The sequence below is a fragment of the Mya arenaria genome, chromosome 12 (genome assembly GCF_026914265.1).
Source record: "Mya arenaria isolate MELC-2E11 chromosome 12, ASM2691426v1".
Taxonomy (NCBI): domain Eukaryota; kingdom Metazoa; phylum Mollusca; class Bivalvia; order Myida; family Myidae; genus Mya; species Mya arenaria.
The window spans coordinates 18740393-18754692 of record NC_069133.1 but is presented as its reverse complement, the minus strand read 5'-3'; the positions used below and the strand labels follow the sequence as shown (position 1 = coordinate 18754692).

The window sequence follows — 14300 nt, the reverse complement described above, 5'->3', positions numbered from 1 at the left end:
GAAGCTTCCAGTAAAGTTTCATTGAATTTGGACTGGAAGTTTCAGAGAAGATGTTTTTTTCTAAAGCAAAACAGGAAGTTAGCCATTTTGTTGTTGTTGCTATTGTTTTTGGTACTGATCAATCGTGATCCATTTTTGTAGAGGGTCACCCAAGGAAGTTCGGGTAAAGTTTCATTGAATTTGGACTGGTAGTTTCAGAGGAGATGTTTTTTAAGCAATTGCTGTCGGAGGGACAAAGACAAAAGTTCACCTTGAGCACTTCGTGCTCTGGTGAGCTAAAAATGCAGGCTCGTAAAAAAAACTTGTTTTTTTAGAAAGATAAAACATTTTTTTTTTGCCTTTCTAAAGAAATAGGTGCGGGAAACCTAATGAACTAGTTTAAGGTTTATCACTCAAAATTTATGTTTGTTATAAATGTGTATGCACTGATTTTAATTGAGTGTCACTTTAACTATATATAGATACCCTTACAGTTCACGAGTTACAAATGCTTTAAACATGTACGTTTTTATCAACATTTCTCGTACTTTTTTTATGAATGGATATATAATAATAATGCCTATATAAAATTAAATAAATTTGGTCCATTTGAGTGTGAAACATATTACTATAATTTTTGAAACAGATCACATGTTTACATATAGGTAATTATATAGTAAATCAGATGAATCATTATTGTACACATTACGTGAAGCATAAATATTTAAAATATGCAATACTATGATGAACACTAGTATTGAATATAAATATAATATATATAAATATAAATTCAACATCGTGCATGGTTATACAATTTCAATATCCTCTTTAATTGTATTTATAATATCACTAAATTTCAAAAGAAATCAGTGTTTTGGTACCATTTACCCAATGCTATAAATTTACCTGCTGTTTGTGACAATGGTTGTTTATTACGATCAGCTGGTATTATCACAAAATCAACATCCATATTCTGCACATTTCCTTCTACAACAGAAAGCCTGCCAGTGTTACGTACATGAGACCATGAAACAAGGTAACAGCAAGTCGATTCATCTTCCTGAATGTCGCAGTTGGATAAATCAGCAATGCATCTATGCTCTCCAGCTACTTGACGTAAATACTCTGCAATAAGCACTTTTTCTTCCTTGGTAAGCTGCACTGTTGTATGTTTTTCAACGAACAAAGTGTCCAATTGAGATTTGAATTGATTTATTTCATTCAATACACCCCTTATCTTCAAAGTCTTCTGAAGTATTGGAAACTCTATTTCAACGTTGGTCTTTCGTGCAAGACCATGAATACATTCTTCTGCGTAACAATTAAAATAGTTTGCAACTGTGCTCGGGATCTCGATTTTTTCAGTACATAAATTGTTCTGTATAGAATTGAGCACATCGTTTGTGCAGACAAAACTAACAAAATTCTTCTCTGTGTTCAATAATTGCAAAAGGCCTTCTTGTTGGGCCTCAACGACGATTGTTCTCCGTGGGTGAATGATTGCCTCAGAACAACGAGAATACACAAGACTGCTGCTTATAGCATCTACAGCTTTTGACAGAATATTTCCATCTCGACTGTAAACTACACATGTCGGCTTTGACTCCTGAAGACATATATCAGCATAGAAAGGTCCTTTGAATCGTTTTATGAAGTTAAAATAATGTTTTAATTTGGCATTTGGCTCAGAGCCAAACCACAACAAGACGCTGGTATGTTCAGTGAACTTAACTGTTTTCCATCTGATTGATTTTTTAAACTGATCGATTGCGCTGTCTAGATTTGGCTTAACATCAGATTGGCATTTGAATACAGCTAAGTTTTGTATCTCATCAATCACAAACTTTGCACCAATAGTATCATGGATGAACTGTTGGATACCAAGGGCCTTGTCGACATGCCAATGATGAGCTGATATAGTAACTGGAATGTAGCAAATATCACAAAGATTACAATTAATACAGGATAGCCCTAGATTGTTCAGCGGAGTCCAATAACTAGCTAGAAAAGACATACATTCTTAAATTTCTTTTATATATTTGAAAACACCCAGCCTTGTCTGTATTGGTACAAAACATCTTAATGACTTCTCATGTTCGTAACATGAATGCGAGCTAGTTCTTGACCCGACACTATCAATATTTGAATTTTATACAGATAAAAAAAAATTCTGACCATTTTTATATAAATTGGAAACCAATGAAGCCCGATATTTGAAAAGCAACCAAGCTTAAATGATTCAAGCAATGTCGTTACGCTTTCTTTAGCGTAGTGGTTGCCTGCCACTTGATGATTAAGACCACCTATTTATTCTCATTCTCCATCTTGGAATTCCTCTTTCATTACTCCAACACAGGTCATGTAATCAAGTCATTTTGAGAAAAGGAATTAATATCTAAATAAAATTAAATAAATATTACCTTCTTCAAAATGTGTGCCAGTTCCTTCTGCCATTAAAGCAGCAGCCATATTACGGCCATTCTGCAACAACAACAAAACAGCCAAGCTACATGTAGTAAGATATATACTTTGAGAAATAGTCAATATAAAGCTGCACTCTCACATATTGAAGGTTTTTTTATTTTTTGTCTTGGAATGAGCCAATCTTTGTGAAAATCCATGGAAACCAGTGATATAAGACTGCTGACAATTAGATCACAGATTTTTGTATTTAAGTTCAAAAATTAATGTGTCATTTTTTCTTAAACTGTTAGTAACGGTTTAAGCCATAAAACATTGATTTTCGAATGGTAATATGCAAATCTCTGATCTGATCTTTTGTCAGCAATCTTTTATCATTGGTTTGCAGATATTTACGAAATTTTATAAACAGTTCTTTATCTGATGAATAATTACATAGCATACATAGTTCACATTCAAATATCACTGACTTTGATAATCAAAATACTAGCTTTAACTGCTTAAGAATTGAATGATGTATCAATTGAGGACAGGTTCTCACATCTCAGTCTTGACTTTGACTATTTCCAGACTCATTTTAACAGTGTTTCAAAGACTCAGACTCTGTCTAAATTTCGAGACTGTGAGTCTGCTATAAATTGAGCAGGCAATCTTAATTCTCAACTGTCATAGTGGATAGGCAACGCAACTGGTATTAACATTGCCATTGTTTTCAGTTGTCATGGAGACAAAAGTTTTTTTCGTGAAAGCATTCAGGATCAATACAGATTTCATCCCTGTTTATACGAGGTGACCATAAGTTGCAGCCACAACAAAAGGTACCAACCAAAGCCGCAATGTCTGACAGTTTTGTGTTTTGACAGTCCTGCATTGTTTTGCCAAGGACTGGCTTTGTATTGTAGTGAATGGCTTCTTACTTTAGTGACACAAGTCCACAGCATTCCCTGGCTTGAGGTAGGAGAATATTGCTGAGGCTGACTGCGCTTAAGACAGTGTGTTTGATTTCTGTCAGGACCCGATGTGAAAAGTGAAAACTTGTACAGTCACTGACAGTAGCAGTCAAGTTTTGGTTGTTCGGGTATCTTTTATATTTAATTTATCATTTACAGTCGAAACTCATGGCTCGATATCCTCGTTGGCTCGAACCACATATTCAAAGGACCGATTTTTGTTAACTCTTTGTTCATATAAAATTTGACCGGTTGGCTCGATATCTTGAGGGTCAATATTTCTCCACACTCAATGTCATTTTTGTGGTCCCAAGTAAGAATTTCACACTTTGTTTTGTTTGCTTTGCTCGATGTATTTTTGAAGGGCTCAGGTAAGAAATTCACACCTTGATTTGTTTCCTTTATTAAGCTTCATTTAGCACAAGGTTGCTTGATTGGAATAATAATTATTATCAGATTTAAATCATTTAACAGTTTGACCAACCATGCCATCATTTTAATTTCTGTCTTTAATTGATGCGAGTCAAATGTCAAAATCACGTTTTTACATGTATTAATCTCGATACGTTTTGAAACACATCAAAATATTGCGCTTAAAGCTTTTCTAAATTGAATAATTCTCACAAATGTCAAATGCTGAGTAATCTAGAGAAGGACCCGGTACAACCTAAGCTATGTGTGTGTGTTACTTACAATATAAAGATTGCGTGCTTATTCTTTTTGCATAGATGTGTTTATATTTTAATAGCGTAAATTTAAAAAAAAAAAAAAAATTGTAAAGAATTTGTCATTTTGAGAATTGTAAGATGCATACTATGACCAATAAATGCTCCTCTTTTGCTGAGATACCGTAGCAAATAACAAATGTGTAATCAGATACTTTGTTTTAGGTATCAAAGAAATAAATTCACAATAAGTAAGCAATCCCCCTTGGCTTGATTTTCTCGAGGCTCAAAGTATTTTGGGCGGTCCCTGGTATATCCAGCCAACAGGTTTCAACTGTACTTTCAGAAATTAAAATCATAATAGTATAGTATAGTTTCATTAAGTAATCATTAAATTATAAATGCTCAGATTTTTTTCATGATAAAATGTTACATTGTTATTTGGGAATGTGTGTGCATTACTTATATATTCATTGAGTATTATATTCAGGAAAGTCATTAATCATTCAAAGTTGCCGTCCAGGATTTTATGTTTTAATGACAAGTTAAACATCATTAAACAAAGTCTGGTCTCCAAATTTCCCTCCAACCCATCCAAAATATGCCAACTGTACAGAAAATTCACAGAAATAACACCTATTGATTTGATTGTCAAATTAATGTGAACAAATAATTACGGCAAAGCCATTTGGCCATGTTGAAGCTTATTTTTAAAACAATTCATGCAGAGCACCACCTGTTTGTTGTTAATTGAGTTTATCTGGGTCTGCTGTGCTGGAGTTTAAACTCACATCCTGTAAACTGTAAGAGTATTTCGCCCCACAACATCCCATATGGCAGCCTGCCAGTCATCTTGCATGCGATTGGACAACCTTTTACATAATGCACTTTTACTTATAATGTTCAGTTGCTGTGCCACGATAGAAATAAATCCATGCAATCATTATGGATATCATAAAAAATCAAAGGGCCATATCTCTGTGAACAAATACTAGAGTAGAGTCCGCCTACATTAATCCACAAGTACACAATACCAACCACATGTTTTTTGCAGTTTTGCTAATCGCACACCGCTTTCATTTGCATCACCCAACTGCGTGTCAACACTGTACGCGGCATTGCTAAATGTTAATTAACGGTCATAAAAGTGATTAAGGTATCTTAGTTTTTACTTTTCTGAAGACTATTTCTCTGTTCCCGTCCAATAAATATATTTCTAGTCAGTTTTATTAATGTTGTAAAGCCTCAACCCGTTATCTACAAATCACTTGGTTCGATCATATGCAAAAACGAAGTTAAAAATCCCTAAAAATCATGCTTTGCAACTGTGAAAGTGGTCAGATGCTATTGTCATTTTTTCCCACTAACCCAAATTTAGAATGCCCTTGTTTCCTGTGGGAATGTAGATAAATAATATATTGAAAACAATGTAGTGAATAATTAAGTGATATTTATAATTGGTGGTTAAAAATAGCCAGTGACGTTTAGGGGAACTTTCCACACGAAAAAAAGGCAAGAAGGCCTTCAACCATAGGATGTGAACTTTAAACTAGCGTTTGACCCTAGTAGCATTTTCTGATTTTTTTTTAAACAGTAACGTACATAAACAAGACCTGTCGTAAGACAGCGCGCTCGACTACTCCACTTTGACGTAGAAGTACAGTATTGATGTATGTGTCTGTCAAAACAATAAAATCAAATTAAAAAGTAAATAGTGACCATTCTTCTCGGGAGCCCAAAACATAATCTCATAGAAGGTCTCTATAAACTCTTTATATATACCAAGATTGCTCGCAATATGCCAACCCTTACTTAAGTTGTTAAATACCAACCATTTTTCTATTAATAATAACTTTAACCTTGACCTTGATCCTATGGGCCTTACACCCAATCTCATGAAAGGTCACTATAACCTCTTCCTATATACCAAGTTTGGTCACTTGATGTCAATCCTAGCTAAATTAATTTGATACATAAGATGCCTTTGACGCTGCCCTACCACCAGCCCACCCAAACAATGACACAAGTCATTCTTCCCTCCCAGCCCGCCCAAACAATGACACAAGTCATTCATCCCTACCACAAGCCCGCCGAAACAATGACACAAGTCATTTTTCCCTCCCACCAGCCTGATCAAACAATGACACTAGTCATTCATCCCTCCCACCAGTCCGCCCAAACAATGACACTAGTCATTTTTCCCTCCCACCAGCCCGCCCAAACAATGACACAAGTCATTCATCCTACCCACCAGCCTGCCCAAACAATGACACAAGTCATTCATCCCTCCCACCAGCCCGCCCAAACAATGACACTAGTCATTTTTCCCTCTCACCAGCTCGCCCAAACAATGATACAAGTCATTTTTCCCTCCCACCAGCCCGCCCAAACAATGACACAAGTCATTCATCCCTCCCACCAGCCCGGCCAAACAATGTCACAAGTCATTCAGCCCTCCCACCAGCTCGCCCAAACAATGACACAAGTCATTTTTCCCTCCCACCAGCCCACCCAAACAATAACACAAGTCATTCATCCCTCCCATCAGCCCACCCAAACAATGACACAAGTCATTTTTCCCTCCCACCAGCTCGCCCAAACAATGACACTAGTCATTCTTATAACTTTTTCCCTTTGTGAAAATCTGGTTATGATTATAAAAATGTGCTTGTAAAAAGAAATCAAAAGAAAATTTAGAAAAAAAGTTAATCAAGGGCCATAATTGGTATTTAGAGTTTGAAAGGAGTTATATAATAGTATTGTAAGATGGTCATCATTATAATTGTGCTAATTAGTAAAGGATAAAGTCAATTGAATGAAGGGAATATATATTTTTTTTATTAAAATCCAAACTTGCCCTAACACATTAACACAAGTTCCTAAGTCAATCAGGGGCCATAACTTGTATTAAGGATAATATGAAGTTATGTAACCTCATTGTGTGATGGTCCTGAACAACTGTGTGAAGTATCAAGTCAATTGAATGAAGGGTATAGAAGTTATTGATAAATATCCCAACCTGCCCTAAAACTTTAACCTAAGTTCCATAGGCAATCAGGGGCTATAATTTGTATAAAAGATAATATGGAGTTATCTTACCTCATTATGTGATGGCCATGAACAACTGTGTAAAGTATTAAGTCAATTGAATGAAGGGTATTGGACTTATAAGTGATAATCCCCACTTGCCCTAAAACTTAAGCCGACGCCGACGCTGACACAGACACTGACGCTGGGGCGAGTAGTAAAGCCCTCCTTATTCTTCAAATAGTCGAGCTAAAAATCACATTTAACAAACACTTTGCTTAATGAAATAAAAGCAAATTATATTTTGTATGACTTGTTTTGACACTTATGAAAACATACAATAACCAATGCTTTGGTGCAAATTCTTCCTAAAGGTGTGAATCCCCTTTCGCAGGTTATTTTAGTATCAATTAACTTAAGACATATCATTTACCCTTCCAATCGGGTAAAAGTCTTTTTGTTAGCACAGTACTAATTACATCAGGGGAGGACTTAATTTGTGTGATTTTCTATATAACGTGAGGCTCCTTTGCCTTCTAAATCAGGCCATGTTGAATTTCAAGTCAGTTCCTGAAGTGAAAAAGTCCTTGACTTCAAACTATAGTCATCACATACCAAACTGAAAGACTCATGACCATTAGCGATTCTCATAACTTAAAAAATTATCTTTTCAAAACTTAACAATCATGTGCATAAGTTTGTTTGTGTTTGCCACCAAAATGTGTTTGCAATAAACAAAATTGGGGGTTAAGGAACAAAATTTTTGTAAGGAAACATGTTCTGTCAAGTTATAACCATAATGTAGTTTGAAAAATAAGAATATATATATGCAAGCACAGTTACAACATGCACAGATATGCCATATTCCCTGAGAAAATTGTGATGAAATCAACATGATTATTTGTAAACATTGCCTCGTAAGCCACAATCTGTTCAATGACATTTTTATCTCAAAAGTTATGATACCAAACTAAGATGTCAATCGAAGAACATGTTTTTGCAGCATACTGGACCCATTCATATTTAAAAATCTAAAAAGTTCACCTACCAGGCAAAAGTTGGAACCTGAATCGGTACTTTTCATTGAAAATCGGCCATATTGTTTACCATGAAACATTTTTCTCACTAAATGTTTGCATGAAACAAAATTACGTTCCCCATCTTGCATTACAATTTTCTTTTAGTAACTGTTAAAATACCTGCATGTCGTGGTAAGCCCATGCGTGCATGTTTTCGGAAGTCATACACTGTAGCAGTAGATAAAAAGGCAATATGAGCAACACAGCGTTAGCGACCCCTGAATATATCCCCAAAATTTAATGGGTAGACGCAATTTCTCCGGCAAAGGCAACGCATTTATTTTTTGCGAAACGTTTTTTAAAGAAACACGTTGCAAAAATGCGAGGTGTACTTATCAGGTCTGTGAATTTTCGTACATATCTCCAGCAATTTTGGAGACTTTGTTTTGTGACAACATCAATCAATCTGTCAATCCAGACAGATTGCAAGCACAACATTGAAATTTCTCCTCCCCCCATGAAGGGAGACATAATGAAACTTATATGCTGATACTTGTGATGATTTTTTAAAAAATAAGAAGAGCTAATGAAACATATTCCTCTGTTAAAAAGACTTTTGACAATTTAGATACCTTTCTTACCAATCTTCAAATGATGGTTGTAAAACAAAGGACTGTATCTAGTATATCTTCAATAGTATCGGTGGATAATTTGTCAATGTAACTATTAAATATGCTTTATACATCAATCCAAAAAATATTTTTTATATTCTTTATTATACTTTTAGCAAACAATTTTCCATTATTAAGAACTTTACAAACATCAAACAATGAGTTCACTAATACGTAAAATTTTCCTTCCCTATTTGCAAATATTCCAATCCAAGAGAGTTTTTGCAATATGCTACAACATTCTGCGACTTCCATTAGGCCAGAGTTTTTATATCTTTAGATTTACGGGAGCGCCGTACCTAAATATTGCAAAACCCAAATAAAAATAAAATTCATTTTCGTAGTTTTATTTTTATTTTTTCCGACGAACGTTGCTCCAATGTTAAGAAAAAAATAAAATTAGTGTTCTATAACCCATATCTCAGAACCAACTGGTGTACCAATTGTCATTCATTATCGGTCTTTTTACTGCACAAACCACATAAACCAGTCGGAAATACACGGGGAAACAGAACAGGTACCCGTTACCATAACAACGTCCTGTCAAAAGTGAAAGTACTTTTTGTCATACCCCTTATTTCTCAAAATTTCTGCAGCTTATATAATATAGAAATGTTTTACTACAAAAACGTTCCGATGTTTATGTTTCATTATTTAAATCAAACCGTGGTGAACTTAGAGCGTGTTTATTGTGATTTTTTGTAGATTCAGTATGTTGTTCGCGTTTCGTGGAATGATTGCGAAACTTCCGGTCAAAATAAGGAGAGAGAAATTCATGGGTTGTATTGTCTATTAAAAGTCGTTGGCGCACGTTGTATATTAACAAGGATGAATTGGATTACAGCGCAAAAATGTATAGCTTCTGACAAACACAAACTGCAAAATGATATCGTGTTCATCATAGTCAAAATGGATATTTATTTCTGAATTTGACTCTGGGGAGCATTGAACACACTGCTTCATGATCACATATTTGAAGAGAAAAACACAAGGTATCGTGATATTCGTAGTTGTTAATTAGTTTAATAATGATTTAGAATTTAAATCGTTATAGAATACTGAAAATGATGTAATAATAACATAGTGTGTGTTTCCGATAAAACAGAAAAAAAATCTGAACATAAGATATCTGGCAGTCAGTGCAAGAAGTCAAACTTATCCGTTGCTTATTGCCAACGGGCATAGCTGGAATTAGAAGGATATTTTTCAGGACTGATTCTAAAATCAGTTCTTAGACCTGTTTATTTTTTTAAACATATAACACTTGTAAAATTTATCTTAATGCTCCCGAATTTTCTTTGGTGAAGTACATAAATGTAGATTTTGACTGCCTGTGTATCCGTAAGCCCTGTCAAACTTTGAAGTGAAGAGGAATTTCCATCAGGGCTTCTACTTTTTTTGGTTATATTTTCTATATAAAAACCACATCATGGTAAATTGTCACGGTGCTATTTCGTTAAAGACAGAAAAACACATTTGACCCCACCGTGTCTGAAACTGTGTTCAATGTTTGATTACTTCACAATGGAAAGGATATGCTTATATTGTGGGCAAAAGGTTAGAATTGGCCATTTAAACTTCTTTATTACACTGACATGTTTCATGGGTTAAAATCCATGGGTTGATAATATTTGCACCTCATATGCATAGATGCATTCGAACAAATATATACAACAAGTACAAAAGTTGCTGCAAGATGCAGCAATTGGATGTTAGCGCGGGCCAACTATTGGTTATGCAAGTCTATATGTAGGGTCAGAACGAAGTGAATAAAGCAAGGACTAACATTGATTGTAGATGTCAGTGAAATGAAGTTACTTAAAAGATGACAGAATTGGGCTGTTGTTTTGAAATGAAAATAAAACATAACACAATAACAATTGTACAACTGATGGTATATCTATGACCGAAACCATAATTGTATCAAATAACTTTATTCATGAACTGCATCAATATACACACATCTATAAAAGACAACATGGCCACAGTGGTGGTTTTCTTTAGGAGTGGCTGATATGATAGCTGAAATGTTAAATATGCCAACATGATTTGGTCAATTCTGGGCAAAGTTCGAAACGTTGAGGATTTGAAGTACTTTGGTGAATTGTTGACTTTAAACAGGAGTAGCACCAAAGGTTTATCCAAAAAACTAATTAAGGCACATCTGCTTAAAACAATGTTTACTTTTGGCTAATAATTCGCGAAACAAGTTGACCGTATAATTAAGTGTTACAAAACCATTGTTTCTAACTGAAAAACACATAAAACTGTTTGCTTATGTAACAGATTTTAACACAATTAGAAAAATACATTTAATAACTAAAATAAGTTGGTTATACATGAGCTGAAAGAAAGAAGTCTGATCATCATTAGTAATGTCATTTTCCTTGTTCTGTGGCGTAGATGATATATAGGCATGCAGGATGTTTTAAACAAAGGAAACAAGTTTAGCATATACTGACACTTATACGTAATAAACATTATGTAATCATCATGCATTATGCACTTTTAAGGCATAAGATATAAGAATGATGAGCAGAATGTGATGCAGGTTGATAGTGGTATGACTAGGAAGTTGATCACTGAATGTGTATGGAAATATAATGACACAAAAGATTTATGAAGAAAGTGCTTGAAAATTATAGGTTACAATGAAATGAAGTGAGGAATATGTTTTAATACATGAAAAGTGAAGCATTTGTACAAAGTTTGGTGGAAATGTGTTAATGTTATTTTGCCTGTAAAACTTCTCAATTCTTTAAAGTATGACATTGAAATATATGAATAAATACTGCATTGAGTATTATTGAAATGTGAACATATGTACAAACAAGAAAGAACATGAGCAATATGACATTTTACCGGTATATACATTTTGTAAACAACAAAGAGTAATAAGCATGATGACAAAATATACAGAGTTAGAATGTATGCTGGGAATGGTAGAGTTGTACTGAAATGTAATAAACAATAGAAAGAATATTTGTTATAATTCGGTGTAAGTGCGTCATATACATTATGACCAGTACTTGGAATAAGAATGCGCACAGACATATTAATACAATACTAAAATACATGCTGCCACTATTTCATAAGCAATGAAATAGAACAGGTATGAAAGAAAAGAATATAAATGAAAATGCATGAAAACCTAGTAATATGTACCTAGTATGCAAATGCACAGTATTTGAATGAAACTATTTATAGGGTGATAAATATCTTTTACATGGGGGAGGGGGGGCTTAAAAAGACTCAGTTTCAGTTGTTATGTTGGAATGAATTGGGTTGAAAATAGGGATATTTGTTAAATGATTTACTAACTTAAAAGTTGAAAGTTGTCAAACCCAAAACTATAAATGATATGCCTGGAGTTTTATATTATCAGTATAAGCATTGCTGATATGATTGATAGCCAAAAGGCCATTATTTTTTAAAGTTTGAAAAGTCATAAATCACGAAAATGAAAAACAACAACACACAATAGAATGGTTAAGTCATGCAAAAAAAAGCAGGGTAAGTTGAGAAGTTGAAACAGGTGTACTTTTTTAAGCATTATGAATTCTAATGTTTGTAAATGGAGAGTCAGTGCCTATAAAAGAGACATTGAATGATATATTCATCAGAGTTAAAGCTGCACTCTCACAGATTGAACGTTTTGACAACTTTTTCATTTTTTTACTAAGAACTAGCCATATTTTGCGAAAATCCATTGACACCAGTTATATGAGACTGCTGACAAAATAAGATTGCAGATTTTTATACTTAAGTTCAAAAATTGATGTTTTATGCAATTTTCTTAAACTGTTAATAACAGCTTAAGCCAAAAGACATTAATTCTCAAATGGAAATATGAAAATCTGTGATTTGATCTTTTGTCAGTAATCTTAAATCATTTGTTTGCGGATATTAACACAAAATTTGCGCTTTCCAAGACAAACAATAAAAAAAGTTGTACAAATGGTAAATCTGTGCGAGTGCAGCTTTAAGCTTAACAGGTAGTAAAGAAGGGTGACATGGCAAAATGACATAGTGATATAAATACAAGTATTTCTTGTAAATTAACACTTTGTTACTGTTTAAGTGAGATGTTGAAAAACAGAACATTGTTAAATATATGTACATATATAAAATTAATTTAAACATTAATGGGAATTAAACTTAGCAAAAGCATAGTGATATCTACAGAGCATTATACAAACATCAGTGTTCAGGATAGACAAAACCTTGAATGAGAAGTCTTATAATACTGTCAAATGTCTCTGATTTTAGGAACATGTTTTGTTAATAATTATTGAAATTGCAGAACATTTAAGAAAACAATAGGAAGATAAGTAATCATTATGATAAGGGTTATTAAATAATGTTACGATTCTGTAAAGTCATATATTGTTACTGTAAGATATTGGCACAACTGTCACTTAACATATTGACAGAATGGTAAAACACAACAATGGCAAAAATGGAAGTACACTATTTTATAAATATCAAATTTCAAATCCCCCGCGACGGAGTGGGGAGGGGATTACAGAAACACTTCATCAGTCTGTCTGTCTGTCTGGCTGTAACATTTCGTGTCCGTGCTATAACTTACTTATGCATTGATGGATTACCATATTGCTTGGTACAAATGTTGTCCTCATTGAGACGATGAGCAGTGACATTGACCAGGGTTCATAACTCAAAGATCAAAGTCACACGAGATATTTAAATGTCAGAGTACACATACTCGTGTCCGTGCTATAAACTCTTCCTACATACGGTATATCAAGTTTGGTCACAGTATGTCAGCCTTAACTGAAACAGTAATCTATTTTTAGTAACAGTGACAACGACCCTAGGGGACCAAAAAGCATCCATTAAAGCTCTGCATATACTTGTCCTATATACCAAGTTTGGTCACACTATGTCAACCCTTACTTGAGTAATTCACTACTTACCATATTTCTATTTTGACCTTGACCTAGACCATAACTCTCGGGGACAAAAAACACAATCTCAGGAAAGGTCTCTATAAACTCTTCCTATATACCAAATTTGGTACCAATTAGAAGACCCTTACTTAAGTTATTCAAAACCAACCCTTTTTCTATTAATAGTAACCTTGACCTTGATCATAGGAGCCTCAAATGCATTCCCATAAAAGGTCTCCATAAACTCTTTGCATATACCAAGTTTGGTCTCTTTATGTCAAACCTAGCTAAAATTATTCGATACATAAGGTGACTTTGACGCTGCTCTAACACCAGCCCGCCCGAACAATGACACAGGTCATTCAAATATCTTGTTTTCCCTTTATGAAAATGTGGTTAGGAATATAAAAATGTGCCTTTCAAAAGAAATTAAAAGAAGAGTTAAAAAGGAAAAAAAAACATTCAAGGGCAATAATTTGTATTTAGGGTTAACATGAAGTTATGTTCCTTAGTGTAAGATGGTCGTCAATAATTCTGCGAAGTATTAAGTGCATTGAATGAAGGTATGGAAGTTTTTTTTATTAAAATCCCAACTTGCCCTAAAACTTTAACCTAAGTCAATCAGGGGCCATAACTTGTATTCAGGATAATATGAATG

The 14300-nt window shown here is 34.1% G+C and overlaps 1 protein-coding gene across 3 annotated transcripts in view; it reads right to left on the bottom strand.

Moving 5' to 3' along the window:
- Nucleotides 1–14300, bottom strand: part of LOC128212271 (uncharacterized) — an 81795-nt gene that overhangs the window by 37032 nt on the left and 30463 nt on the right. For all 3 annotated transcript variants that reach the window (XM_052917640.1, XM_052917641.1, XM_052917642.1), the window contains exons 4-5: nucleotides 2400–2460; nucleotides 886–1902 (exon numbers count right to left, since the gene is read on the bottom strand). In XM_052917640.1, coding sequence (XP_052773600.1) covers nucleotides 886–1902; nucleotides 2400–2460 — 1078 coding nt within the window. The remainder of the gene's footprint in view (nucleotides 1–885; nucleotides 1903–2399; nucleotides 2461–14300) is intronic.